At 42.1% G+C, this 24,276-nt stretch overlaps 1 protein-coding gene and 2 non-coding genes across 3 annotated transcripts; 2 read left to right on the top strand and 1 right to left on the bottom strand.

Annotated features, from left to right (window-relative positions):
* Nucleotides 1-6,672: 6,672 nt before the first annotated feature.
* TRNAM-CAU lies at nt 6,673-6,744 on the bottom strand. The gene has a single exon. It is a non-coding gene; the product is annotated as a tRNA-Met (tRNA).
* A 2,439-nt stretch (nt 6,745-9,183) lies between these two features.
* TRNAS-GCU lies at nt 9,184-9,265 on the top strand. The gene has a single exon. It is a non-coding gene; the product is annotated as a tRNA-Ser (tRNA).
* A 2,235-nt stretch (nt 9,266-11,500) lies between these two features.
* Nucleotides 11,501-20,976, top strand: LOC117009745 (zinc finger protein 2-like). The gene is made up of 5 exons (XM_033084068.1): nt 11,501-11,550; nt 17,892-19,483; nt 20,214-20,401; nt 20,572-20,588; nt 20,879-20,976. The coding sequence occupies exons 2-3, from the start codon at nt 17,900-17,902 to the stop codon at nt 20,385-20,387; spliced, it is 1,758 nt and encodes a 585-aa protein (XP_032939959.1). The 5' UTR covers nt 11,501-11,550; nt 17,892-17,899; the 3' UTR covers nt 20,388-20,401; nt 20,572-20,588; nt 20,879-20,976.
* The last annotated feature ends 3,300 nt before the right edge of the window (nt 20,977-24,276 follow it).

The raw sequence follows: 24,276 nt of genomic DNA, 5'->3' as shown, positions 1-24,276 counted from the left end.
CCAAAATAACCCAAATGCACCCCAAAATACACTTTAAAAACACCCAAAAATACGTCCTGAAAACACCCCAAAATAACCAAAAATATCCCAAAAATGCATCCCAAAATAATCCAAAAATATCCCAAAAATAACCCAAAATACACCCAAAAATACACCCAAAAAATCCCAAAATAAACCTCAAAATACACCCCGAAATAACCCAAAAACTACTAAAAATAAACCCTAAATATATCCCAAATTTACCCAAAATACACCCAAAAATATCCCAAAATAACACAAAATACAGTCCAAAAATAATTCAAAATACACTCAAAATACAGCCAAAAACACCTAAAAAATATCCCAAAATACATCCCAAAAATAACCCAAAATAACCCCAAAAATAAGCCAAAAATACATCCCAAAATAACTCCAAATACACCCCAAAATATCCCAAAATACACTCAAAATACACCCAAAAATACACCCAAAACACCCAAAAAATATCCCCAAATACACCCCAAAAATAACTCAAAATACACCAAAAACACCCAAAATACACCCAAAATTCCATCCTAAAATAACCCAAAAATACCCCAATATTCACCTCAAAAATATCCCAAAATACACTCCAAAATAACCCAAAAACTGCTAAAAATAACCCCAAAAAATATCCTAAAATACATCCAAAATACACCCAAAACACATCCCAAAACCACCTCAAAATACACGCAAAAAAATCCCAAAATAACCCAGAATACACCCCAAAAAATAATTCAAAATACACCCAAAAATATCCTAAAATACATCCCAAAATAACCCCAAAAACACCTGCAAAACACCCCAAAATAATCCAAAAATATCCCAAATAAACCAAATAATAACCCAAAAATAACCCAAAATACACCCAAAAATACACCCAAAATACATCCCAAAATACATCCCAAAATATCCCAAAATACACCCAAAAATACATTCCAAAATAACCCAAAATAAACCCCGAAATAATCAAAAAATATCCCAAAATATACCCCAAAAATCCCAAAATACATCCCAAAAATAACCCAAAAATAGCTCAAAATACGCCCAAAAATAACCCAAAATATCCCAAAATACACCCAAAAATAACCCCAAAAAATCCCAAAATGCACCTCAAAATAAACCAAAATAACTCAAAAACACCCCAATATACACCCAAAAACGCACCCAAAAATACACCCAAAAGAACCAAAAATACATCCCCAAAATATCCAAAAAATATCTCAAAATACATCCCAAAATAGACCCAAAAATATTCCAAAATAACCAAAAAATATCCCGAAATATACCCCAAAAATAACCCAAAATATCCCAAAATACACCCAAAAAATTCACCCAAAATACATCCCAAAATATCCCAAAATAACCCAAAACCACCCGAAAAACACCAGAATTTTACCCCAAAATCCCCAAATTTCACTCAAAAATATCAAAATTTCATCCAAAATCTCCAAATTTCGCCCCAAAAAATTCAAATTTGCCCCAAAATCCTCAAATTTCACCCCAAAAATCCCCAATTTATTTAAATTTTATCCCAAAAATCCCAAAATTCCACCCTAAAATCTCCATTTTTTTCCCAAAATCTCCAAATTTTGCCCCAAAATCCTCATTTTTCAACCCAAAATTTCCAAATTTTTCCCAAAATTTTCGAATTTTACCCCAAAATTTCCAATTTCTCCAAATTTCGCCCCCAAAATCTCCAAATTTCACCCCAAAATCCCCAATTTATTTAAATTTTATCCCAAAAATCCCAAAATTCCACCCCAAAATCTCAAATTTCACCCTAAAATCTCCATTTTTTCCCCAAAATCTCCAAATTTCACCCCAAAATATCCAAATTTTTTCCCAAAATTTTCAAATTTTACCCCCAAAATCCCCAATTTCTCCAAAATTCACCCAAAATCTCCAAATTTTACCCCAAAATTTCCAATTTCTCCAAATTTCTCCCCAAAAATCTCCAATTTTTACCCAAAAATCCCCAAATTCTTTAAATTTTATCCCAAAAATCCCAAAATTCCACCCAAAAATCTCAAATTTCACCCTAAAATCTCCAATTTTATCCCAAAATCTCCAAATTTCACCCAAAATATTCAAATTTTGCCCCAAAAATCCCCAAATTTCACCCCAAAAAATCCCGCAAATTCATTCCAAAATTTCAAAATTTCATCCCAACACCCCCCAAATTTCACCCTAAAATTTCAAAAATTCACCCAAAATCCTCAAATTCCACCCAAAATCCCCAAATTTCGCCTCAAAATTCCCAAATTTCACCTAAAAATCCTCAAATTTGTCCTAAAATTTTCAAATTTTGCCCCAAAATCCCCAAATTTAACCCCAAATTCAAGCACAAAATTTCCAATTTTTCCCCCAAAATCCCAAAATTTTACCCCAAATTTTCAAATTTCACCTCAAAAATCCCCAAATTTCACCCTAAAAACTCAAATTTTCCCCCAAATCCCCAAATTTCACCCAAAATTTTCAAGTTTTGCCACAAAATCCCCGAATTTTACCCCAAAAATCTCAAATTTCAACCTAAAGTCTCCAAATTTCTCTCAAAATTTTCAAATTTTACCCCAAAATCTCCAAATTTCACGGCAAAATTCCCACATTTTACCCAAAATTTTCAAATTTCACCCCAAAAATCCCCAAATATCACCCAAAAATCTCAAATTTCACCCCAAATTCTCGAAATTTCGCCTCAAAATTCCCAAATTTCAACCCAAAATCCTCAAATTTGTGTCAAAATTTTTAAATTTTGCCCCAAAATCCCGAAATTCAACCCCAAAATATACAAATTTTGCCCCAAATTTTCAAATTCCACCCAAAAATCCCCAAATTTCACCCTAAAATCTCCATTTTATTCCCAAAATCTCCAAATTTCACCCAAAAAATTCAAATTTTGCCCCAAAATCACCAATTTTCTCCCTAAAACCTTAAAATTTTGCGCCAAAATTTCAAAATTTTCCCCAAAAATTTCCAAATTTTCCCCCAAAATCCCAGAATTTCACCCCCAAATCCCCAAATTTCAACCCAAAAATCCCAAAATTCTCCAAAATTTCAAAATTTCACCCCAAACCCCCCGAATTTCACCCTAAAATTTCAAAAATTCACCCAAAATCCTCAAATTCCACCCAAAATCCCCAAATTTCACCCCAAAATATCCAAATTTCACCCCAAAATCCTCAAATTTGTCTCAAAATTTTCAAATTTTGCCCCAAAATCCCCAAATTTCACCCCAAAATATCCAAATTTTTCCCAAAATTTTCAAATATTACCCCAAAAATCCCCAATTTCTCCAAATTTCACGCAAAATCTCAAAATTTTACCCCAAAATTTCCAATTTCTCCAAATTTCTCCCCAAAATCTTCAAATTTCACCCCAAAATCCCCAAATTCTTTAAATTTTATCCCAAAAATCCCAAAATTCCACCCCCAAATCTCAAATTTCACCCTAAAATCTCCAATTTTTCCCGAAATCTCCAAATTTCACCCCAAATATCCAAATTTTGCCCCAAAAATCACCAAATTTCTGCCTAAAACCTTAAAATTTTGCCCCAAAATTTCAAATTTCGCCCCAAAAATCTCCAAATTTCCCCCTAAAATTTCAAATTTCACCCAAAATCACCAAATCTGACCCCAAAATCTCCAAATTTCACCCCAAAATATCCAAATTTTGCCCCAAAATTTCCAAATTTTTCCCCCAAATCCCCAAATTTCACCCCAAATTCAACCACAAAATTTCCAATTTTTCCCCCAAAATCCCAAAATTTTACCCCAAATTTTCAAATTTCACCATAAAAATCCCCAAATTTCACCCTAAAAATTCAATTTTTTCCCCAAAATCTCCAAATTTCACCCAAAATATTCAAATTTTGCCCCAAAATCACCAAATTTCTCCCTAAAACCTTAAAATTTTGCCCCAAAATTTCAAAATTTTCCCCAAAAATCTCCGAATTTTTCCCTAAAATTTCAAATTTTACCCAAAATCCTCAAATTTCACCCCAAAATATCCAAATTTTGCCCCAAAATTTCCAAATTTTTCCCCAAAATCCCCAAATTTCACCCCAAAAATCCCCAAATTTCACACCAAAATTTGAAAATTTCACCCCAAACCCCCCAAACTTCACCCTAAAATTTCAAAAATTCACCCAAAATCCTCAAATTCCACCCAAAATCTCCAAATTTCGCCTCAAAATTCCCAAATTTCACCTAAAAATCTTCAAATTTGTCTCAAAATTTTCAAATTTTGCCCCAAAATCCCCAAATTTAACCCCAAACTCAACCACAAAATTTCCAATTTTTCCCTCAAAATCCAAAAATTTTACCCCAAATTTTCAAATTTCACCCTAAAAATCCCCAAATTTCACCCTAAAATCTCCAATTTTTCCCAAAATCTCCAAATTTCACCCAAAATATCCAAATTTTGCCCCCAAATCACCAAATTTCTCCCTAAAACCTTAAAATTTTACCCCAAAAATTTCAAATTTTTCCCCAAAAATCTCCAAATTTTCCCCTAAAATTTCAAATATCACCCAAAATCACCAAATTTGACCCCAAAATCCTCAATTTTTGCCCCAAAATCGCGAATTTTTTCCCCAAAATCCTCAAATTCCACCCAAAATTTTCAAAATTTGCCCCAAAATCCCCAAATTTCACCCAAAAATCCCCAAATTCTCCAAAATTTCACCCCAAAATCCCCAAATTTCGCCCCAAAAATTTCAAATTTTACCCAAAATCCTCAAATTTCACCCCAAAATATCCAAATTTTGCCCCAAAATCCTCAAATTTCACCCCAAAATCCCCAAATTTCACCCCAAAAATCCCCAAATTTCACCCCAAAAATCCCGCAAATTCATTCCAAAATTTCAAAATTTCACCCCAAACTCCCCAAATTTCTCCCGAAAATTTCAAAAATTCACCCCAAATCCTCAAATTCCACCCCAAAATCCCCAAATTTCACCCCAAAATACCCAAATTTTGCCCCAAAATTTCCAAATTTTTCCCCAAAATCCCAAATTTTTACCCCGAATTTTCAAATTCCACCCAAAAATCCCCAAATTTCACCCTAAAATCTCCAATTTTACCCAAAATCTCCAAATTTCACCCAAAATTTTCAAATTTTACCCCAAAATCCTCAAATTTTACCCCAAAAATCTCAAATTTCAACACAAAAGTCTCCAAATTTTGCCCCCAAAGTTTCGAATTTCAACCAAAATCCTCAAATTTTACCCCAAATTCTCCAAAATTTCTCCTAAAAATCCCCAAATTTTACCCCAAAATCTCCAAATTTCACCGCAAAATTCCCACATTTTACCCAAAATTTTCAAATTTCACCCCAAAAATCCCCAAATATCACCCAAAAATCTCGATTTTCACCCCAAATTCTCCAAATTTTGCCCCCAAAGTTTCAAATTTTGCCCCAAAATCCCCAAATTTCACCCAAAGTCTCCAAATTTCTCCCCAAAAATCCTCAAATTTCGCCCCAAAATATTTAAATTTCACCCCAACATCAGAGGAAAATGAGATAAAAAATAGAAAAAATGAGGGAAAAGGTGGAAAAATGAATTTAAATTAATTTAAAAAATTAACAATTAATTTATAGAAACGAAAATTAAATTTAGATTATTCAATAAATATTTAAAATAAATTTATAAAAATGAACATTAAATTAAAATTATTTAATAAACACAAAAAATTAATTTCTAAAAATGAAAATTAAATTAAAATTATTTTATAAATGTTTAAAATAAATTTATAAAAATTAAAAATAAATTTAAATTAATTTAAAAATATTAAAATTTAATTCATAGACATGAAAATTGAATTTAGATTATTTAAAAAATATTTAAAATAAATTTATAAAATGAAAATATAATTTAGATTATTTCATAAATATCCAAAATTAATTTAAAAAATGAAAAATAAATTATAATTATTTAACAAATGTTAAAAATAAATTTATAAAAATGAAAAATAAATTATAATTATTTAAATAATATTAAAAATCAATTTATAAAAATGAAAATTAAATTAAAATTATTTAATAAATATTAAAAATAAACATATAAAAATTCAAAATAAATTAAAATTATTTAATAAACATTAAAAACCAGTTTATAAAAATGAAAACTAAATTTAGATTACCTATTAAATATAAAAAAAAAAAAAATAAAAAAGAAAATTATAATAAAATTATTTAATAAATATTAAAAATTAATTTATAAAAAGAAAATAAATTTTTGATTATTTAATAAATATTAAAAATTAATTTACATAAAGAAAATTAAATTAAATTATTTAATAAACACTAAAAATAAAGTAATAAAAATGAAAAGTAAATTAAAGTTATTTAATAAATATTGAAAATAAATGTATAAAAAATGAAAATTAAATTTAGATTACTTAATAAATATTAAAAATGAATTTACAAAAGAAAAATAAAATAAAATTTTATAATAAATATTAAAAATAAATTTATTAAAAATTAAAATATATTAAATTAATTTAATAAATATTAAAAATAAATTTGTAAAAATGAAAATTAAATTTATACTATTTAATAAATATTAATAATCAATTTATAAAAATTAAAAATAAATTAAAATTATTTTAAAAATATTAAAAATAAATTTATAAAAAAATTAAAAATGGAACTTAGCAGAGGATGGTTTCGATCCATCGACCTCTGGGTTATGGGCCCAGCACGCTCCCGCTGCGCCACTCTGCTGCTGGGGATTTAATCCATTTAATTAAATTATTGTTAATTAAAACCGAAATGACGTCATCGGGGCTAGAAAATTTATTTTTGCTTTTTATTGAGGATTTTTCTGATTTTTTTCTGATTTTTTTCCGGTTTTTAATTGAATTTTTTTCTATTTTTAATTGATTTTTTCTTCATTTTTAATTCAATTTTTTCCCCATTTTTAATTCAATTTATTTTCTAATTTTAATTCAATTTTGTCTATTTTTAATTGAATTTTTCCCATTTTAAATTTAGTTTTCCCTCCATTTTAAATTGATTTTTTTTACATTTTCATTTATTTTTCCCCCATTTTTAATTCAATTTTTCCACTTTTAATTTAATTTTTTCCCATTTTTAATTGAATTTTTTGTCCCAATTTCAATTTATTTTTTCCCATTTTTAATTCAATTTTTCGCATTTTTAATTGAATTTCCCCCCATTTTTAATTGAATTTTTTCCCAATTTAATTCAACTTTTACCCATTTTTAATTGAATTTTTTCCCATTTTTAATTTAATTTTTTTCTATTTTTAATTTAATTTTTCCCATTTTTAATTGAATTTTCCCTCCATTTTTTACTGAAATTTTTCCCATTTTTAATTTAAATTTTTTCTATTTTTAATTAAATTTTTTTCCATTTAAAATTGAATTTTTTCCCAATTTTTAATTTAATTTCCCTCCATTTTAATTGATTTTTTTCCATTTTTAATTCAATTTTTTTCCATTTTTAATTGAATTTTTTTCCCATTTTAATTGAACTTTTTCCATTAATAATTGAATTTTTTCCCATTTTTAATTTAATTTTTCCCCCATTTTAAATTGATTTTTTCAATTTTAAATTGAATTTTTTTCCATTTTTAATTGAATTTTTTCCTTTCTAAATTGAATTTTCCCCCCATATTAATTTTTTTCATTTTTAATTTAATTTTCCCCCCATTTTTAATTGAAATTTTTTCCGGTTTTCATTCAATTTTTCCATTTTTAATTGAATTTTTCCCGTTTTTAATTGAATTTTTTCCCATTTTTAATTTAATTTTTCTTTTTTATCACCCCATTTTTAATTTAATTTAATTTTTCCCATTTTTAATTTAGTTTTTTTCTATTTTTAATTAATTTTTTTCCATTTTTGATTTAATTTTTTCCCATTTTTAATTGAATTTTTTCCATTTTTAATTCAATTTTTTTCCATTTTTAATTTAATTTTCCTCAATTTTTAATTGAATTTTCTCAATTTTTAGTTTAATTTTTTTACCCATTTTGAATTGAATTTTTTACATTTTTAATTTAACTTTTTCCCATTTTTAATTGAATTTTTTCAATTTTTAATTTAATTTTCCCCCCATTTTTAATTGAATTTTTAAAATTTTTAATTCAATTTTTTCCCATTTTTAATTAAATTTTTTCCATTTTTAATTGAATTTTTTCCCCCGTTTTTAATTGAATTTTTTTCCATTTTAAATTCAATTTTTTCACATTTTTAATTGAATTTTTTTCCATTTTAAATTCAATTTTTTTCCATTTTTAATTGAATTTTTTTTCCGTTTTAAATTGATTTTTTTCTATGTTTAATTGAATTTTTCCCATTTTTAATTTCATTGTTTCCCCATTTTTAATTGAATTTTATCTTTTTTCCCCATTTTTAATTTAAAAATGGGGAAAAATGAAATAAAAAAACAGGGGGAAAAAATCTGCAAAAATTGAGAAAAAAGAGGAAAAAATTGGGATAAAAAATGGAAAATTGGGGGAAAAACAAAAAAGAAAATTGGGTAAAAAAAGGTGAAATTTGGGGGAAATAAAATTTTAAAATTGGGGGGAAAATCTTTAAAAAATTAAGAAAAAAGAGGAAAAAATTGAATTAAAATGAGAAAATTGAGGGGAAAAAAAGAAAAAAAATTGGGGGAATAAAAGGAAAAAATTGGGATAAAAAATAGAAAATTGGGAAAAATGAAATTAAAAATTAGGGGGAAAAAATCTTTAAAAAATTGGGAAAAAAAAAGAAAAAAATTGAATTAAAATGAGAAAATTGGGGGGAAAAAAGAGAGAAATTTGGATTTTAAAAAAGTGAAAAATTGGGATAAAAAATAGAAAATTGGGGGGAAAAAAAAAAGGAAAATTGGGTAAAAAAAAAGAGAAAATTGGGAAAAATGAAATAAAAAATTAGGGGTGGAAAAAATCTGCAAAAATTGAGAAAAAAAAGAAAAAAAATGGATTAAATGAGAAAATTGGAAAAAAAAAAAAAAAGATAAAACTTGGCGGGATCGGGATTCGAACCCGCGGATTTCCCGGTTGAGACCACGCCCCTTCACTCTTAACCACGCCCCCTCCCATCATAACCACGCCTTTTCCGGCGTTAACCACGCCCCCTCTTGGTGGCCACGCCCCCTTATGGCACTACTTGGTGCCCGGGAGCGGCCGCGCAGCCGCGGACGAGGTGGCCGAGTGGTTAAGGCGATGGACTGCTAATCCATTGTGCTCTGCACGCGTGGGTTCGAATCCCACCCTCGTCGGGAGCAGATTTTTGGCCAGAAAAAATCTGAATTTTGTTATTTTTGGGTTATCCTAAAATTTTATAATCCCACCCTCATCAGGAGGGAGGAAAAAACGGAATTTTGTTTTTTTTGGGTGATTCCAAATGCTGGAACTCCATCCTGATCAGAACAAATTTTTTGGGGAAAATAAATGAATTTTATTTTTTTTTTTGTCATCCTCAAATTTTACAACCCCACCCTCGTTGGGAGAGATTTTTTTGGGGGGAAAAAAACTGAATTTTGTTATTTTTGGGTCATTCCCAAATTTTATAATTCCACCCTAGTACGGAGATGATTTTTGGGGAAAAAACCCTGAATTTTTTTTTTTGGGTCATCCCCAAATTTTTCAATCCCACCCTCATTTGCAGAAAATTTTTTGGGAAAAAAAAACAAAATTCGCTTTTTTTGTGGTGATCCCAAATCCCTCATATTTTGGGGACAAAACCCCAAATTTGGAATTTTTTCCTCTCTAAAATTCCCTTTTTTGGGGTGATTTTTTGGGGAAAAAACCCCCAAAATTCGCTTTTTTTGGGGGGGTGATAAAAATCCTCCAATCCCAGCCCTGTATGCAGCGATTTTTGGGGGGAAAAATCCAAATTTTGGATTTTTTTTCTCACTAAAATTCCATTTTTTGGGGTGATTTTTTTGGGGAAACAAACCCAAAATTCGCTTTTTTTGGGGTGATTCCAAATCCTTCATTTTTTGGGGAATAAAAACACCCAAATTTAGAACTTATTTCGCCCTAAAATTCTATTTTTTGGGGTAATTTTTAGGGGAAAAAAACCCAAAAATTCGCTTTTTTGGGGGGAAAAAACCCCAAAATTCCCTTTTTTGATTGGGCAAAAAAATCCCAAAATTCCCTTTTCTTTGCGGAAAAACCCCCAAAGTTGGAATTATTTTCTCCCTAAAATTCCCTTTTTTCGGGTAATTTTTTCGGGGAAAAAACCCCAAAATTCGCTTTATTGGGGGGGGGGAAAAACCCCAAAATTCTCTTTTTTTCTGGGAATAAAAATCACCAAATTCCCTTTTTTGAGGGGCAAAAAAACCCCAAAATTCTCTTTTTTTTTTGGGAAAAACTCCCAAAATTCCCTTTTTTTTTGGGAAAATAACCCCCAAAATTAGCTTTTTTTGTGAAAAAAAAAAAACCCCAAAATTCCCTTTTTTTTGGGGGGGGAAAAAAACCCCAAAATTCGCTTTTTTGGGGGGGGGAAAAACCCAAAATTCTCTTTTTTTGGGGCAAAAAACCCCCAAAATTCCCTTTTTTTTGCGGAAAAACCCCCAAATTTGGAATTATTTTCCCCCAAAAATTCCCTTTTTTGGGGTAATTTTTTAGGGAAAAAACCCCAAAATTCGCTTTTTTTTGGGGAAAAAAACCCAACATTCGCTTTTTTGTGAAAAACACCCCAAAATTCCCTTTTCCTTGGGGAAAAAAACCCAAAATTCGCTTTTCTTGGGGAAGAAAACCCCAAAATTCCGTTTTTTGGGGGGGAAAAAAACCCAAAATTCCCTTTTTGGGGAGGGAAAAAATCCCAAAAATTCACTTTTTTGGGGGGAAAGAAAAAAAATTCCCTTTTTTGGGGGAAAAAATCCCCAAAATTCGCTTTTTTTATGAAAAAAAACCCAAATTCCCTTTTTTGGGGTGGAAAACCCCCAAATTTGGATTTTTTTTCTCCCTAAAATTCCCTTTTTTGGGGTAATTTTTTGGGGAAAAAACCCCAAATTCGCTTTTTTTGTGGTGATCCCAAATCCTCCAACCCCACCCTCATTTCCAGGTTTTTTTAGGGGGGGAAAACCCCCAAATTCGCTTTTTTTGGGGAAAAAAACCCCCAAAATTCGCTTTTTTTTGGGAAAAAAACCCCAAATTCCCTTTTTTGAGGGAAAAAACCCCAACATTCGCATTTTTTGGGGGAACAAAAACAGAAAATTCACATTTTTGGGGGGAAAAAAACCCCAAAATTCCGTTTTTTTGGGGAGCAAAAAAACCCCAAAATTCCCCTTTTTTTTGCGGAAAAAACCCTAAATTTGGAATTATTTTCCCCCTAAAATTCCCTTTTTTGGGGTAATTTTTTTGGGGAAAAAAACCCCAAAATTCGGGGTTTTTTTTGAGGGGCAAAAAATCCCCAAAATTCGATTTTTTGGGGAAAAAAAAAACAAAATTCGCTTTATTGGGGGGGAAAAACCCTCCCAGTCCGTCCCAGTCCCCGCCCCTTCCGGTGACGTCATCGCGCGGCCGGAAACGGCCCCGGGGGCGGCGGCGGCGCTGGGTGAGAACCGGGAGAGACTGGGATGGACTGGGATGGACTGGGAGGGACTGGGAGGGACTGGGAGGGACTGGGATGGACTGGGATGGACTGGGAGGGACTGGGAGGGACTGGGATGGACTGGGATGGACTGGGAGGGACTGGGAGGGACTGGGATGGACTGGGATGGACTGGGAGGGACTGGGAGGGACTGGGATGGACTGGGATGGACTGGGAGGGACTGGGATGGACTGGGAGGGACTGGGAGGGACTGGGAGGGACTGGGATGGACTGGGAGGTTCCCGGGGTTCCCCAGTCCCAGCTCAGGGCGTGGATCCCAAATCCTGAATTTTGGGGATCCCCAAATCCTCAGATCCCGTCCTGGGGATCCCAAATCCCAAATTCCACCCCAGGGGTTCCTAAATCCTCAAATCCCACTTCAAGGGATCCCAAATTCCCAAATCCCATCCCAGGGAATTCCCAAATTCCACCCTCAGGGATCCCAAATTCCTGCTCAGGGAATTCCTAAATTCCCAAATCCCATCCCAGGGGATGCCAAATTCCACCTTAGGGGATCCTAAATCACCAAATTCCACTTCAAGGAATCCCAAATCCCAAATCCCAGGGAATTCCCAAATCCCAAATTCCACTCTCAGGGATGCCAAATTCCAGGCCAGAGAATTCCCAAATCCCAAAATCCACCTCAGGGGATCCTAAATCCCAAATCCCATCCCTGAGAGGATCCCAAATCCAATAATTCCTGCTCAGGGAATTCCCAAATCCCATCCCAGGGAATTTCCAAATTCCATCCCTGGTGTTCCCAAATCCCACCCTCAGGGATCCCAAATTCCAGCCCAGAGAATTCCCAAATCCCAAAATTCCTGCTCAGGAAATTCCCAGATCCCAAATTCCTGCTCAGGGAGTTCCCAGATTCCCAAATCCCCAAATCCCATCCCAGGGGATCCCAAATTCCTTCTCAAGGGAGCCTAAATCCCAAATTCCAGCCCTTGGAATTCCCAAATCCCATCCTAGGGGATCCCAAATCCCAAAATTCCACTTCAAGGGATCCCAAATTCCCAAATCCCATCCCAGGGAATTCCCAAATTCCATCCCAGGCTGATCCCAAATCCCCAAATTCCACTTTAGGGGATCCCAAAATTCCAACCCAGAGAATTCTCAAATTCCCAAAATTCCTGCTCAGGAAATTCCCAAATCCCAAATTCCTGCTTAGGGAATTCCCAAATTCCAAAATTCCACTTTAGGGGATCCCAAATCCCCAAATCCCATCTTGGGGGTTCCCAAATCCCATCCCAGAGAATTCCCAAATCCCAAATTGCTGCTCAGGGGTTCCTAAATCCCAAATTCCAGCGCAGGAAATTCCCAAATTCCACCCTCAGGGATCCCAAATTCCTGCTCAAAGAATTCCCAAATCCCAAAATCCACCTCAGAGGATCCTAAATCCCAAATCCCATCCCAGGGAATTCCCGAATTCCTCCTCAGGGGATCCTAAATCCCAGAGATCCCTGAGAGGATCCCAAATCCCATCCTGGGGGTTCCCAAATCCCAAATTCCACTTCAAGGGATCCCAGAATCCCAGCCCAGAGAATTCCCAAATCCCAAAATTCCTGCTCAGGGAGTTCCCAGATTCCCAAATCCCATCCCAGGGGATCCCAAATTCCTTCTCAAGGGATCCTAAATCCCAAATTCCAGCCCTTGGAATTCCCAAATCCCATCCTGGGGGTTCCCAAATCCCAAATTCCAGCCCTTGGAATTCCCAAATCCCATCCTAGGGGATCTCAAATCCCCAAAATCCACTTCAAGGGATTCCAAATTCCCAAATCCCAACCCAGGGAATTCCCAAATTCCATTTTAGGGGATCCCAAAATCCCAGCCCAGGGGTTCCTAAATCCCCAAATTCTACCTCAGGGAATTCCCAAATCCCATCTTGGAGGATCACAAATCCCAAATCCCATCCCAGGGAATTCCCAAATCCCAGAGAATTCCCAAATCGCTGCTCAGAGGATCCTAAATCCCAAATTCCAGCCCAGGAAATTCCCAAATTCTACCCTCAGGGATCCCAAATCCCATCCTGGAGATCCCAAATCCCCAAATCCTGTCACAGGGAATTCCCAAATTCCACCTCAGAGAATTCCCAAGTCCCCAGATCCCACCCCAGGGGATCCAAAATTCCATCCTAGGGGATCCTAAATCCCAAATCCCAGAGAATTCCCAAATCCCAAATTCCACCTCCGGGTTTCCCAAATTCCACCTCAGGGATCCCAAATTCCTGCTCAGGGGATTCCCAAATCCCCAAATCCCATCCCAGGGGATCCTAAATCCCAAATCCCACTTCAAGGGATCCTAAATCCCAGGGAATTCCCAAATTCCTCCTCAGGGAATTTGGAATCCCAAATTCTGCTTTAGGGGATCCCAAATTCCCAAATCCCATCCCAGGTGATCCCAAATTCCACCTCAAGGGATCCTAAATCCCAAATCCCCAGAGAATTCCCAAATCCCATCCTAGGGAATTCCCACATTCCACCCTCATGGATCCCAAATTCCTTCTCAGGGGCTCCTAAATCCCAAATTCCAGCTCAGGGAATTCCCAAATCCCAGAGAATTCCCAAATTCCTTCTCAGGGAGTTCCCAAATCCGAAATCCCAAATTCCAGCCCATGGAATTCCCAAATCCCTTCCCAGAGAATTCCCAAATCCCCAAATTCCTTCCCAGGGAATTCCTAAATCCCAAAATTCCACCTCAGGGCATCCCAAATCCCAGAGAATTACCAAATCCCAGGGAATTCCCAAATCCCAGAATTCCTGCTCAGGGAGTTCCCAGATTCCCAAATCCCCAAATCCCAACCCAGGGAATTCCCAAATCCCATCCCAGGGGATCCCAAATTCCTGCTCAGGGAATTCCTAAATTCCCAAATTCCATCCTAATGGATCCAAAATTTTATCCCAGGGGATCCTAAATCCTCAAATCCCATCCCAGGGAATTCCCAAATTCCTCCTCAGGGGATCCCAAATCCCAGGGGATCCCAAATCCCAAAATCCCATCCCAGGAAACTCCCAAATCCCAAAATTCCACTTCAGGGGATCCCAAATTCCAGCCCTTGGAATTCCCAGATCCCATCCTGGGGGTTCCCAAATCCCAGGGAATTCCCAGATCCCCAATTCCCAATCCTGGCCTCCTCATTAATGAGATGCAAATGAGATGTTAATGAGATGCAAACGCCTCATTTGCATATCCCAGCCCCGCTGCCTCATCCCGGGAACGTTCCCAAAAATGGGAATTCTGTCCCCAAATCCCGGGAGCTGCCACAGCTGGAATTCCCAAAATTCCCGTCCCAGATTTTGGGATTTTGGGAATTTTGGGTGACATCAGAATTCCTGAATTCCAATCCCAAATTTTGGAATTTTGGGCCTCTTTAGTGATGTCAAAATTCCTGGAATTTTTGATCCCAGATTTTGGGATTTGGTGCCTTTTAGGTGACATTGAAAATCCTGGAATTCTCATCTGGGATTTTGGGATTTTTGGCCCTGTTGGTGACACCAAAATTCCTGGAATTCCTGGTCCCAGATTTGGGGATTTGGGGCCTCTTTGGTGGCTTTGGAATTCCTGGAATTCCAATCCCAGATTTTGGGATTTTGGGCCTCTTTAGTGATGTCCAAATTCCTGGAATTCCAATCCCAGATTTTGAGTATTTGGGAATTTTGGGCATTTTAGTTGATGTTAGAATTCCCAGAAATCCCATCCCAGATTTTGGGATTTTGGGTCCTGGTGGTGACACCAAAATTCCTGGAATTCCGATCCCAGATTTTGGGATTTTGGGCATTTTAGGTGACGTCAGAATTCCTGGAATTCTCATCCGGGATTTTGGGATTTGGTGCCCTGTTGGTGACACCGAAATTCTGGGAATTCCTGTCCCAGATTTTGGGATTTTGGGGATATTGGGAATTTTAGGTGACGTCAAAATTCCAGGAATTCCAATCCCAGATTTTGGGATTTGGGACCTTGCAGTTGATGCCAGAATTCCTGGAATTTTGATCCCAGATTTTGGGATTTTTGGAATTTTAGGTGACATCAGAATTCCTGCAATTCTCATCCCAGATTTTGGGATTTTGGGATTTTGGAATTTTAGGTGACGTCAGAATTCCTGGAATTCCCATCCCGGATTTTGGGATTTTATGCCTTGATGGTGACACCGAAATTCCTGGAATTCCAATCCCAAATTTTGGGATTTTGAACCTTTTAGGTGGCTTTGATATTCTGGGAATTCCAATCCCAGGTTTGGGGATTTTGGGCATTTTAGGTGACATCAGAATACTTGGAATTCTCATCCCAGATTTTTGGAATTGGGGCCTCTTTAGTGATGTCAAAATTCCTGGAATTTCAATCCCAGATTTTGGGATTTGGGACCTCCTTGGTGTCTTTGGAATTCCTGGAATTCCCATCCTGGATTTTGGGATTTTGGGATTTTTGGGGATTTCAGGTGATGTCAGAATTCCTGGAATTTTTGATCCCAGATTTTGGGATTTTGGGCCCTGTTGGTGACACTGAAATTCCAGGAATTCCTGTCCCAGATTTTGGGATTTTGGGAATTTTGGGCCTCTTTAGTGATGTCCAAATTCTTGGTATTTTTGATCCCAGGTTTTGGATTTTGGGGATTTTAGGTGGCTTTGGAATTCTGGGAATTCCAATCTCATTTTTTGGGATTTTGGGCATTTTAGGTGATGTCAGAATTCCCAAAATTCCAATCCCAGGTTTTGGGATTTTGGGGTCTTTTAGGTGGCTTTGAAATTCTGGGAATTCCCATCCCAGATTTTGGGATTTGGGGAATTTTGGGCATTTTAGGTGATGTCAGAATCCCTGGAATTCCCATCCCAGATTTTAGGAATTTTTGGGATTTTTAGGTGACTTTGGAATTCCTGGAATTCCAATCCCAAATTTTAGGATTTTGGGCCTCTTTAGTGATGTCGAAAATTCCTGGAATTCTGATCCCAGATTTTAGGAATTTTGGGAATTTTAGGTGACTTTGGAATTCCTGGAATTCCAATCCCAAATTTTAGGATTTTGGGCCTCTTTAGTGATGTCGAAAATTCCTGGAATTCTGATCCCAGATTTTAGGAATTTTGGGAATTTTAGGTGACTTTGGAATTCCTGGAATTCCTATCCCAAATTTTGGGGATTTTGGGGATTTTTGGGATTTTAGGTGGCTTTGGAATGCCTGGAATTTTTGATCCCAGATTTTGGGCATTTTGGGCATTTTAGGTGATGTCAGAATCCCAGAAATTCCAATCCCAAATTTTGGGATTTGGGGGATTTTAGGTGACTTTGGATTTCCTGGAATTCCCATCCCAGATTTTGGGATTTTGGACCTTTTAGATGACTTTGGAATTCTGGGAATTCTCATCCTGGATTTCAGGATTTTGGGCCTCTTTAGTGATGTCAGAATTGCTGAAATTTTTGATCCCAGATTTTGGGATTTGGGGCCTCCTCAGTGGCTTTGGAATTCCTGGAATTCTCATCTGGGATTTTGGAATTTTGGGCCGTGTTGGTGACACCAAAATTCCTGGAATTCCAATCCCAGATTTTGGGAGTTTGGGCCTCTTTAGTGATGTCCAAATTCCTGGAATTCCAATCCCAGATTTTGAGTATTTGGGAATTTTGGGCATTTTAGTTGATGTCAGAATTCCCAGAATTCCCATCCCAGATTTTGGGATTTTGGGTCCTGGTGGTGACACCAAAATTCCTGGAATTCCGATCCCGGATTTTGGGATTTTGGGCATTTTAGGTGATGTTAGAATTCCCAAAATTCTCATCCCAGATTTTGGGATTTTGGGAATTTTGGGCATTTTAGGTGACGTCAGAATTCCTGGAATTCTCATCCGGAATTTTGGGATTTGGGGCCCTGTTGGTGACACCGAAATTCTGGGAATTCCTGTCCCAGATTTTGGGATTTTGGGAATTTTGGGCCTCTTTAGTGATGTCCAAATTCTTGGTATTTTTGATCCCAGGTTTTGGATTTTGGGGATTTTAGGTGGCTTTGGAATTCTGGGAATTCCAATCCCATTTTTTGGGATTTTGGGGATTTTGGGCCGTGTTGGTGACACCAAAATTCCTGGAATTCCAATCCCAGATTTTGGGATTTTGTGCTTTTAGGTAGCTTTGGAATTCCCAAAATTCACATCCCAGATTTTGGGATTTTGGGAATTTTAGGTGACATGAGAATTCCTGGAATTTTTGATCTCAGATTTTGGGATTTTGGGTCCTGGTGGTGACACCGAAATTCCTGGAATTCTGATTCCAAATTTTGGTATTTTTGTCCCTCACCTGTCCCACCTGTCCCCATCCCTTCCCAGGTGTGACCATGGCGGAGCTGCAGCGCCCGCCCTTTGCCCAGAGCATCCCTCACCTGTCCGAGGAGGAGGAGGAGGAGGAGGGGACAGGTGAGGAAGGAACAGGTGAACAGCCAGGTGAGGAGGAGGAGGAGGAGGAGGAAGAGACAGGTGAGGAGGATCCAGGTGAGGAAAATCCAGGTGAGGATGAAGATGCAGGGGAGGAAAATCCAGGTGAGGAGGAAGATCCAGGTGAGGATGAAGATGAAGATGCAGGTGAGGAAGTTCCAGGTGAGGATGAAGATGAAAATCCAGGTGAAGAAGATCCAGGTGAGGATGAAGATGAAGAGCCAGGTGAGGAAGTTCCAGGTGATGAAGATGCAGGTGAGGAAGAGCCAGGTGAAGAAGACCCAGGTGAAGATGAAGAACCAGGTGAGGATGAAGATGAAGAACCAGGTGAAGATGAAGAACCAGGTGAGGATGAAGATCCAGGTGAGGAAGATGAAGATCCAGGTGAGGAAGAAGATGAAGACCCAGGTGATGAAGAGCAGCAGGACCCACCAGCCGAACCCTCCACCTCCCGCCCTCCCCCACCTGCCCCGCGCCGGCCCCGCCTTTACCTGCGGCCCCGCCCGCCCCCGGACCAACCCGGCCCCTCCCATTCACACCTGTGGGACCCCCACCCCTCCCCTGAGCCAGGTGAGCCCGGCGCCATCGTCCAGCTCATCGACGAGCGCGGCGTTTACTCCACCGCCAAACTGGTGCTGGGCGGGCGCGCGGGCGAGCCAGGTGAGCGCGACCCCGCCCCGGCCACGCCCACCCAGCCACACCTGGAGATCCGCCAGGTGATCGTGGCCGACAAACCCTTCCAGTGCCCCGTGTGCCACAAGGGCTTCAAGCGCGCCTGGGAGCTGCTGAGCCACGAGGTGGTGCACACCGAGGCGCGGCCCTACACCTGCCACCTGTGCCAGGCCACCTTCAAGCGCCACTCGGACTTCAAGAGCCACGCCCTGGTGCACACGGAGGAGCGGCCGCACAGGTGCGAGCTCTGCGGGAAGCGCTTCAAGCGCTCCTCCAACCTGCAGGAGCACCGGCGCATCCACAGCGGCGAGCGCCCTTTTACCTGCCCCAGGTGCGCCAAAGGTTTTAAAACCCCCTACGAGCGCCAGCGCCACGCCCTGACCCACCTGGCGGCCGAGAAACCCTTCAGGTGCGGCGAGTGCGGCAAGGATTTCCCGGCGGCCAACGCGCTGCTGCTGCACCGGCGGCAGCGCTGCCAGGACAAGCCGCACACCTGCGGCGTCTGCGGGAAGCGCTTCACCTATGGCCACTCCCTCAAGGTGCACGAGCGCGTGCACACCGGCGACCGCCCCTTCAGGTGCGCGCTCTGCGGGAAGGCGTTCAAGCAGAGCAACGCGCTGGCCTCGCACGAGAGGGTGCACACAGGTGAGCGCCCCTTCGCGTGCCGCACCTGCGGGAAAGCCTTCAAGCAGTCGTCCTACCTGGCCATCCACCAGCGGGCGCACACGGGCGAGCGGCCGTACCGGTGCGAGGCGTGCGGCAAGGCCTTCGCCCGGCCCTCGCTGCTGCTGCAGCACCGGCGCGTGCACAGCCAGGTGAGGCCGCACCAGTGCAGCCACTGCCACAAGTTCTTCAAGGACCTGGCGTACCTGGCCGTGCACGAGAAGGTGCACACGGGCGAGACGCCCTACAAGTGCGGGGTGTGCGCCAAGGGGTTCGCGCACCCCTCCAACCTGCTGCAGCACCAGCGCGTGCACCGCGACACCTGAGCGGCAGGTGAGCTCACCTGGGCAGGTGTGGGGGCAGAAAAGGTGGAGCAGCAACACCTGAGCCCTGTGGATGGAGCCCCAGGTGGAAGGACTCGGTACCTGTGAACCCAGACAGGTGTGGAGCCCAAAAATGTGTTTTGGAACTCAAAAAGGTGCAGCAGAAACACCTGGGCTGCAACACCTGAGCCCCAGGTGAGGGGGATCAGTACCTGTGATCCAGGACAGGTGTGGACCCCAAAAATCTCCTGTGAACCCCAAAAATCTGCAGCAGTGACACCTGAGCAGTGACACCTGAGCCCCAGGTGTGTACACTCCAGTTCTGTGATCCAGGACAGGTGTGAACCCCAAAAATCAGCAGCAGCAACACCTGGGCTGCAACACCTGAGCCCCAGGTGAGGGAGCTCAGTACCTGTGATCCAGGACAGGTGTGGAGCCCAAAACCGCAGCAGCGACACCTGAACTGCAACACCTGAGCCCTGTGGATGAGCCCCAGGTGTGGGGACTGTGGAACTGCACACCTGGACAGGTGTGACCCCCTCACCTGCAGCCCCGCCAGGTGAGGCCGCACCAGTGCAGCCACTGCCACAAGTTCTTCAAGGACCTGGCGTACCTGGCCGTGCACGAGAAGGTGCACACCGGGGAGACGCCCTACAAGTGCGGGGTGTGCGCCAAGGGGTTCGCGCACCCCTCCAACCTGCTGCAGCACCAGCGCGTGCACCGCGACACCTGAGCTCACCTGGGCAGGTGTGGGGTCTGAAGAGGTGGAGCAGCCCTGTGGATGGAGCCCCAGGTGGAAGGACTCGGTACCTGTGAGCCCAGACAGGTGTAGACCCCAAAAATGTGTTTTGGACCTCAAAACCAGCAGCAACACCTGGGCAGTGACACCTGAGCTGCAGGTGAGCTCACCTGGGCAGGTGTGGGGGCAGAAAAGGTGGAGCAGCCCCATGGATGGAGCTCCAGGTGGAAGGACTCGGTACCTGTGAGCCAGGACAGGTGTGAACCCCAAAAATCTCCTGTGGACCCCAAAAATCATCAGCAGTGACACCTGGACAGTGACACCTGAGCCCCAGGTGAGGGAGCTCAGTACCTGTGATCCAGGACAGGTGTGGACCCGAAAACCGCAGCAGCAACACCTGAACTGCAACGCCTGAGCCCTGTGGATGAGCCCCAGGTGTGAGAACTCTGGAACTGCACACCTGGGCAGGTGTGGGCTCAGAAAAGGTGGAGCAGCCCCGTGGATGGAGCCCCAGGTGGAAGGACTCGGTACCTGTGAGCCCAGACAGGTGTGGACCCCAAAAATGTGTTTTGGAACTCAAAAAGGTGCAGCAGAAACACCTGGGCTGTAACACCTGAGCCCCAGGTGTGGGAGCTCCTTACCTGTGATCCAGGACAGGTGTGGACCCCAAAAATCTCCTGTGGACCCCAAAAATCAACAGCAGCAACACCTGGGCTGAAACACCTGAGCTGCAGGTGGGAGGACTCGGTACCTGTGATCCAGGACAGGTGTGGACCCCAGAAATCTCTTATGGACCCCAAAAATCAACATCAGCAACACCTGAGCAGTGACACCTGAGCCCCAGGTGTGTCCGCTCCAGTTCTGTGATCCAGGACAGGTGTGGACCCCAAAAATGTGTTTTGGACCTCAAAACCAGCAGCAACACCTGGACAGTGACACCTGAGCTGCAGGTGAGCTCACCTGGGCAGGTGTGGGGTCAGAAAAGGTGGAGCAGCCCCGTGGATGGAGCCCCAGGTGGAAGGACTCGGTACCTGTGAACCCGGACAGGTGTGGACCCCAAAAATGTGTTTTGGACCCCAAAAATCAACAGCAGCGACACCTGGGCTGTGACACCTGAGCCACAGGTGTGGGGGCTCCTTACCTATGATCCAGGACAGGTGTGAACCCCAAAAATCTCCCGTGGACCCCAAAAATCAACAGGAGCGGCACCTGGACAGTGACACCTGAGCTTCAGGTGTGTGCACTCCAGTTCTGTGATCCAGGACAGGTGTGGACCCCAAAAAACCGCAGCAGCAACACCTGAACTGCAACACCTGAGCCCTGTGGATGAGCCCCAGGTGTGAGGACCCTGGAACTGCTCACCTGGACAGGTGTGGGAACTGGAACTGCACACCTGGACAGGTGTGGGGGCAGAAAAGCTGCAGGTGTGGATGGAGCCCCAGGTGGGAGGACTCGGTACCTGTGAGCCAGGACAGGTGTGGACCCCAAAAATGTGTTTTGGACCTCAAAACCAGCAGCAACACCTGGACAGTGACACCTGAGCGGCGGGTGAGCTCACCTGGGCAGGTGTGGGGTCAGAAAAGGTGGAGCAGCCCCGTGGATGGAGCTCCAGGTGGGAGGACTCGGTACCTGTGAACCCAGACAGGTGTGGAGCCCAAAAATCTCCTGTGGACCCCAAAAATCAACAGCAGCGACACCTGGACAGTGACACCTGAGCCCCAGGTGAGGGGGCTCAGTACCTGTGATCCAGGACAGGTGTGGACCCCAAAAATGTGTTTTGGACCCCAGAAAGGTGCAGCAGCAACACCTGAACTGCAACACCTGAGCCCTGTGGATGAGCCCCAGGTGTGGGAACTCTGGAACTGCACACCTGGACAGGTGTGAGAACCCTGAACTGCAACACCTGGACAGGTGTGGACCCCAAACTCTGCACACCTGAGCCCCAGGTGAGGGGATCCTGGCCAGGTGTGACCCCAGAACTCACCTGAGCGCTCACCTGAGCCCGGGATGGACTCGTGTGGGTTTTGGGACTGGCCAGGTGCACACCTGGATGGGGCGGGGCCTGCCCAGGGCCTGGTGGGATGGGGACAGCTCACCTGAGCACACCTGAGCACATCTGGGACACCTGAACATACCTGGGACACACATGAGCACATCTGGGACACACCTGAGTATACCTGGGTACACCTGAGCATATGTGGGGTACACCTGACCTCAACTGAACACACCTGAGCACATCTGGGAACACACCTGAGCTCACCTGGGTACACCTGAGCATATCTGGGGAACACCTGGGGCACACCTGAGGCACACCTGAGCTCACCTGGGACACACCTGAGCACACCTTGGGCACACCTGGGAACACCTGAGCTTACCTGGGGCACACCTGAGCTTCCCTGAACACACCTGAGCACATCTGGGGCACACCTGGGAACACCTCAGCTTACCCGGGGCCCAACTGAACTTACCTGGGCACACCTGAGCACATCTGGGACACATCTGTGGCACACCTGAGCTCACCTGAATACATCTGCGGCAGACCTGAGCACACCTGGGCACACCTGAGCTCACCTGGGACACACCTGAGCTCACCTGGGACACACCTGAGCTCACCTGAGCACACCTGGGCACACTGAGCACATCTGTGACACATCTGGGGCACACCTGAGCTCACCTGAGCACACCTGGGACACACCTGAGCACACCTGGGCCCACCTGAGCACACCTGTGCACACCTGTCCCACCTTTCCGGCGGTACCTGCAGCGCTGGGGGCGGGGCACACCTGGATCGTTCATTAAAGGATCGTTAATCGATGACGTCATCGCCGCTCTCACCTGAGTCACACCTGGGGCTGCGGGGGCAGGTGGGGGAGGGGCCCAAAATTCACACCTGGGGGTTTGGGAACACCTGGGATTCACACCTGGGGGTGGGAGAATCCCCAAAAATTCACACCTGGGAGGGCTGGGGACCCCAAAATCCACACCTGTCTCACCTGGAGGGGCAGGGACCTCCAAAATTCACACCTGGGGGGGTTGGGACCTCCTAAAATCCGCACCTGTCACACCTGGAGGGGCGGGAACCTCCCAAAATTCACACCTGGAGGGCCCAAAATCTTCACCTGTCCCACCTGAGGGGTGAGAGAACCCTCAAAATTCACACCTGGGGGGTTTGGGAACACCTGAGATTCACACCTGAGGGGTTTGGGAACTCCCAAAATTCACACCTGGGAGGTTTGGGGACCCCAAAATTCACACCTGAGGGGTTCAGGTGGCCCCAAAAATCCACACCTGTCCTACCTGAGGGGTGGGAGAACTCCCAAAATTCACACCTGAGGGGTTGGGACCTCCTAAAATCCACACCTGTCTCACCTGGATGGGCGGGAACTTCCCAAAATTCACACCTGGGGGTTTGGGACCTCCCAAAATCCACACCTGTCTCACCTGAGGAGTGGGAGAACCCCCAAAATTCACACCTGGGGGGTTGGGAACACCTGAGATTCACACCTGGAGGGGTTGGGACCCCCAAAATCCACACCTGTCTCACCTGGAGGGGCGGGAACCTCCCAAAATTCACACCTGGAAGGTTGGGGACACCTGGAATTCACACCTGGGGGGTTTGGGGCTCCCAAAATTCACACCTGGGGGTGGGAGAATCCCCAAAATTCACACCTGGAGGGTTGGGAATTCCCAAAATCCACACCTGGAGGCTCCAGACGCCATTTTTATTTTATTCACCTGCCCAGGTGTGCGGGGACACCTGAGACCCTCAGGTGCTGCCAAGGTGGGGGGGGGGGGCAGGAGCCAGGTGAGGGGGGACAGGTGAGGGGGGACAGGTGAGTTCCAGGTGAGCTTGGCCAGATGAGTTCCAGGTGAGTTCCAGGTG

This window comes from Catharus ustulatus, chromosome 35 (genome assembly GCF_009819885.2).
Source record: "Catharus ustulatus isolate bCatUst1 chromosome 35, bCatUst1.pri.v2, whole genome shotgun sequence".
Classification (NCBI taxonomy): domain Eukaryota; kingdom Metazoa; phylum Chordata; class Aves; order Passeriformes; family Turdidae; genus Catharus; species Catharus ustulatus.
The sequence above is the reverse complement of the archived record's forward strand: the minus strand, read 5'-3'. Positions and strand labels throughout refer to the sequence as shown.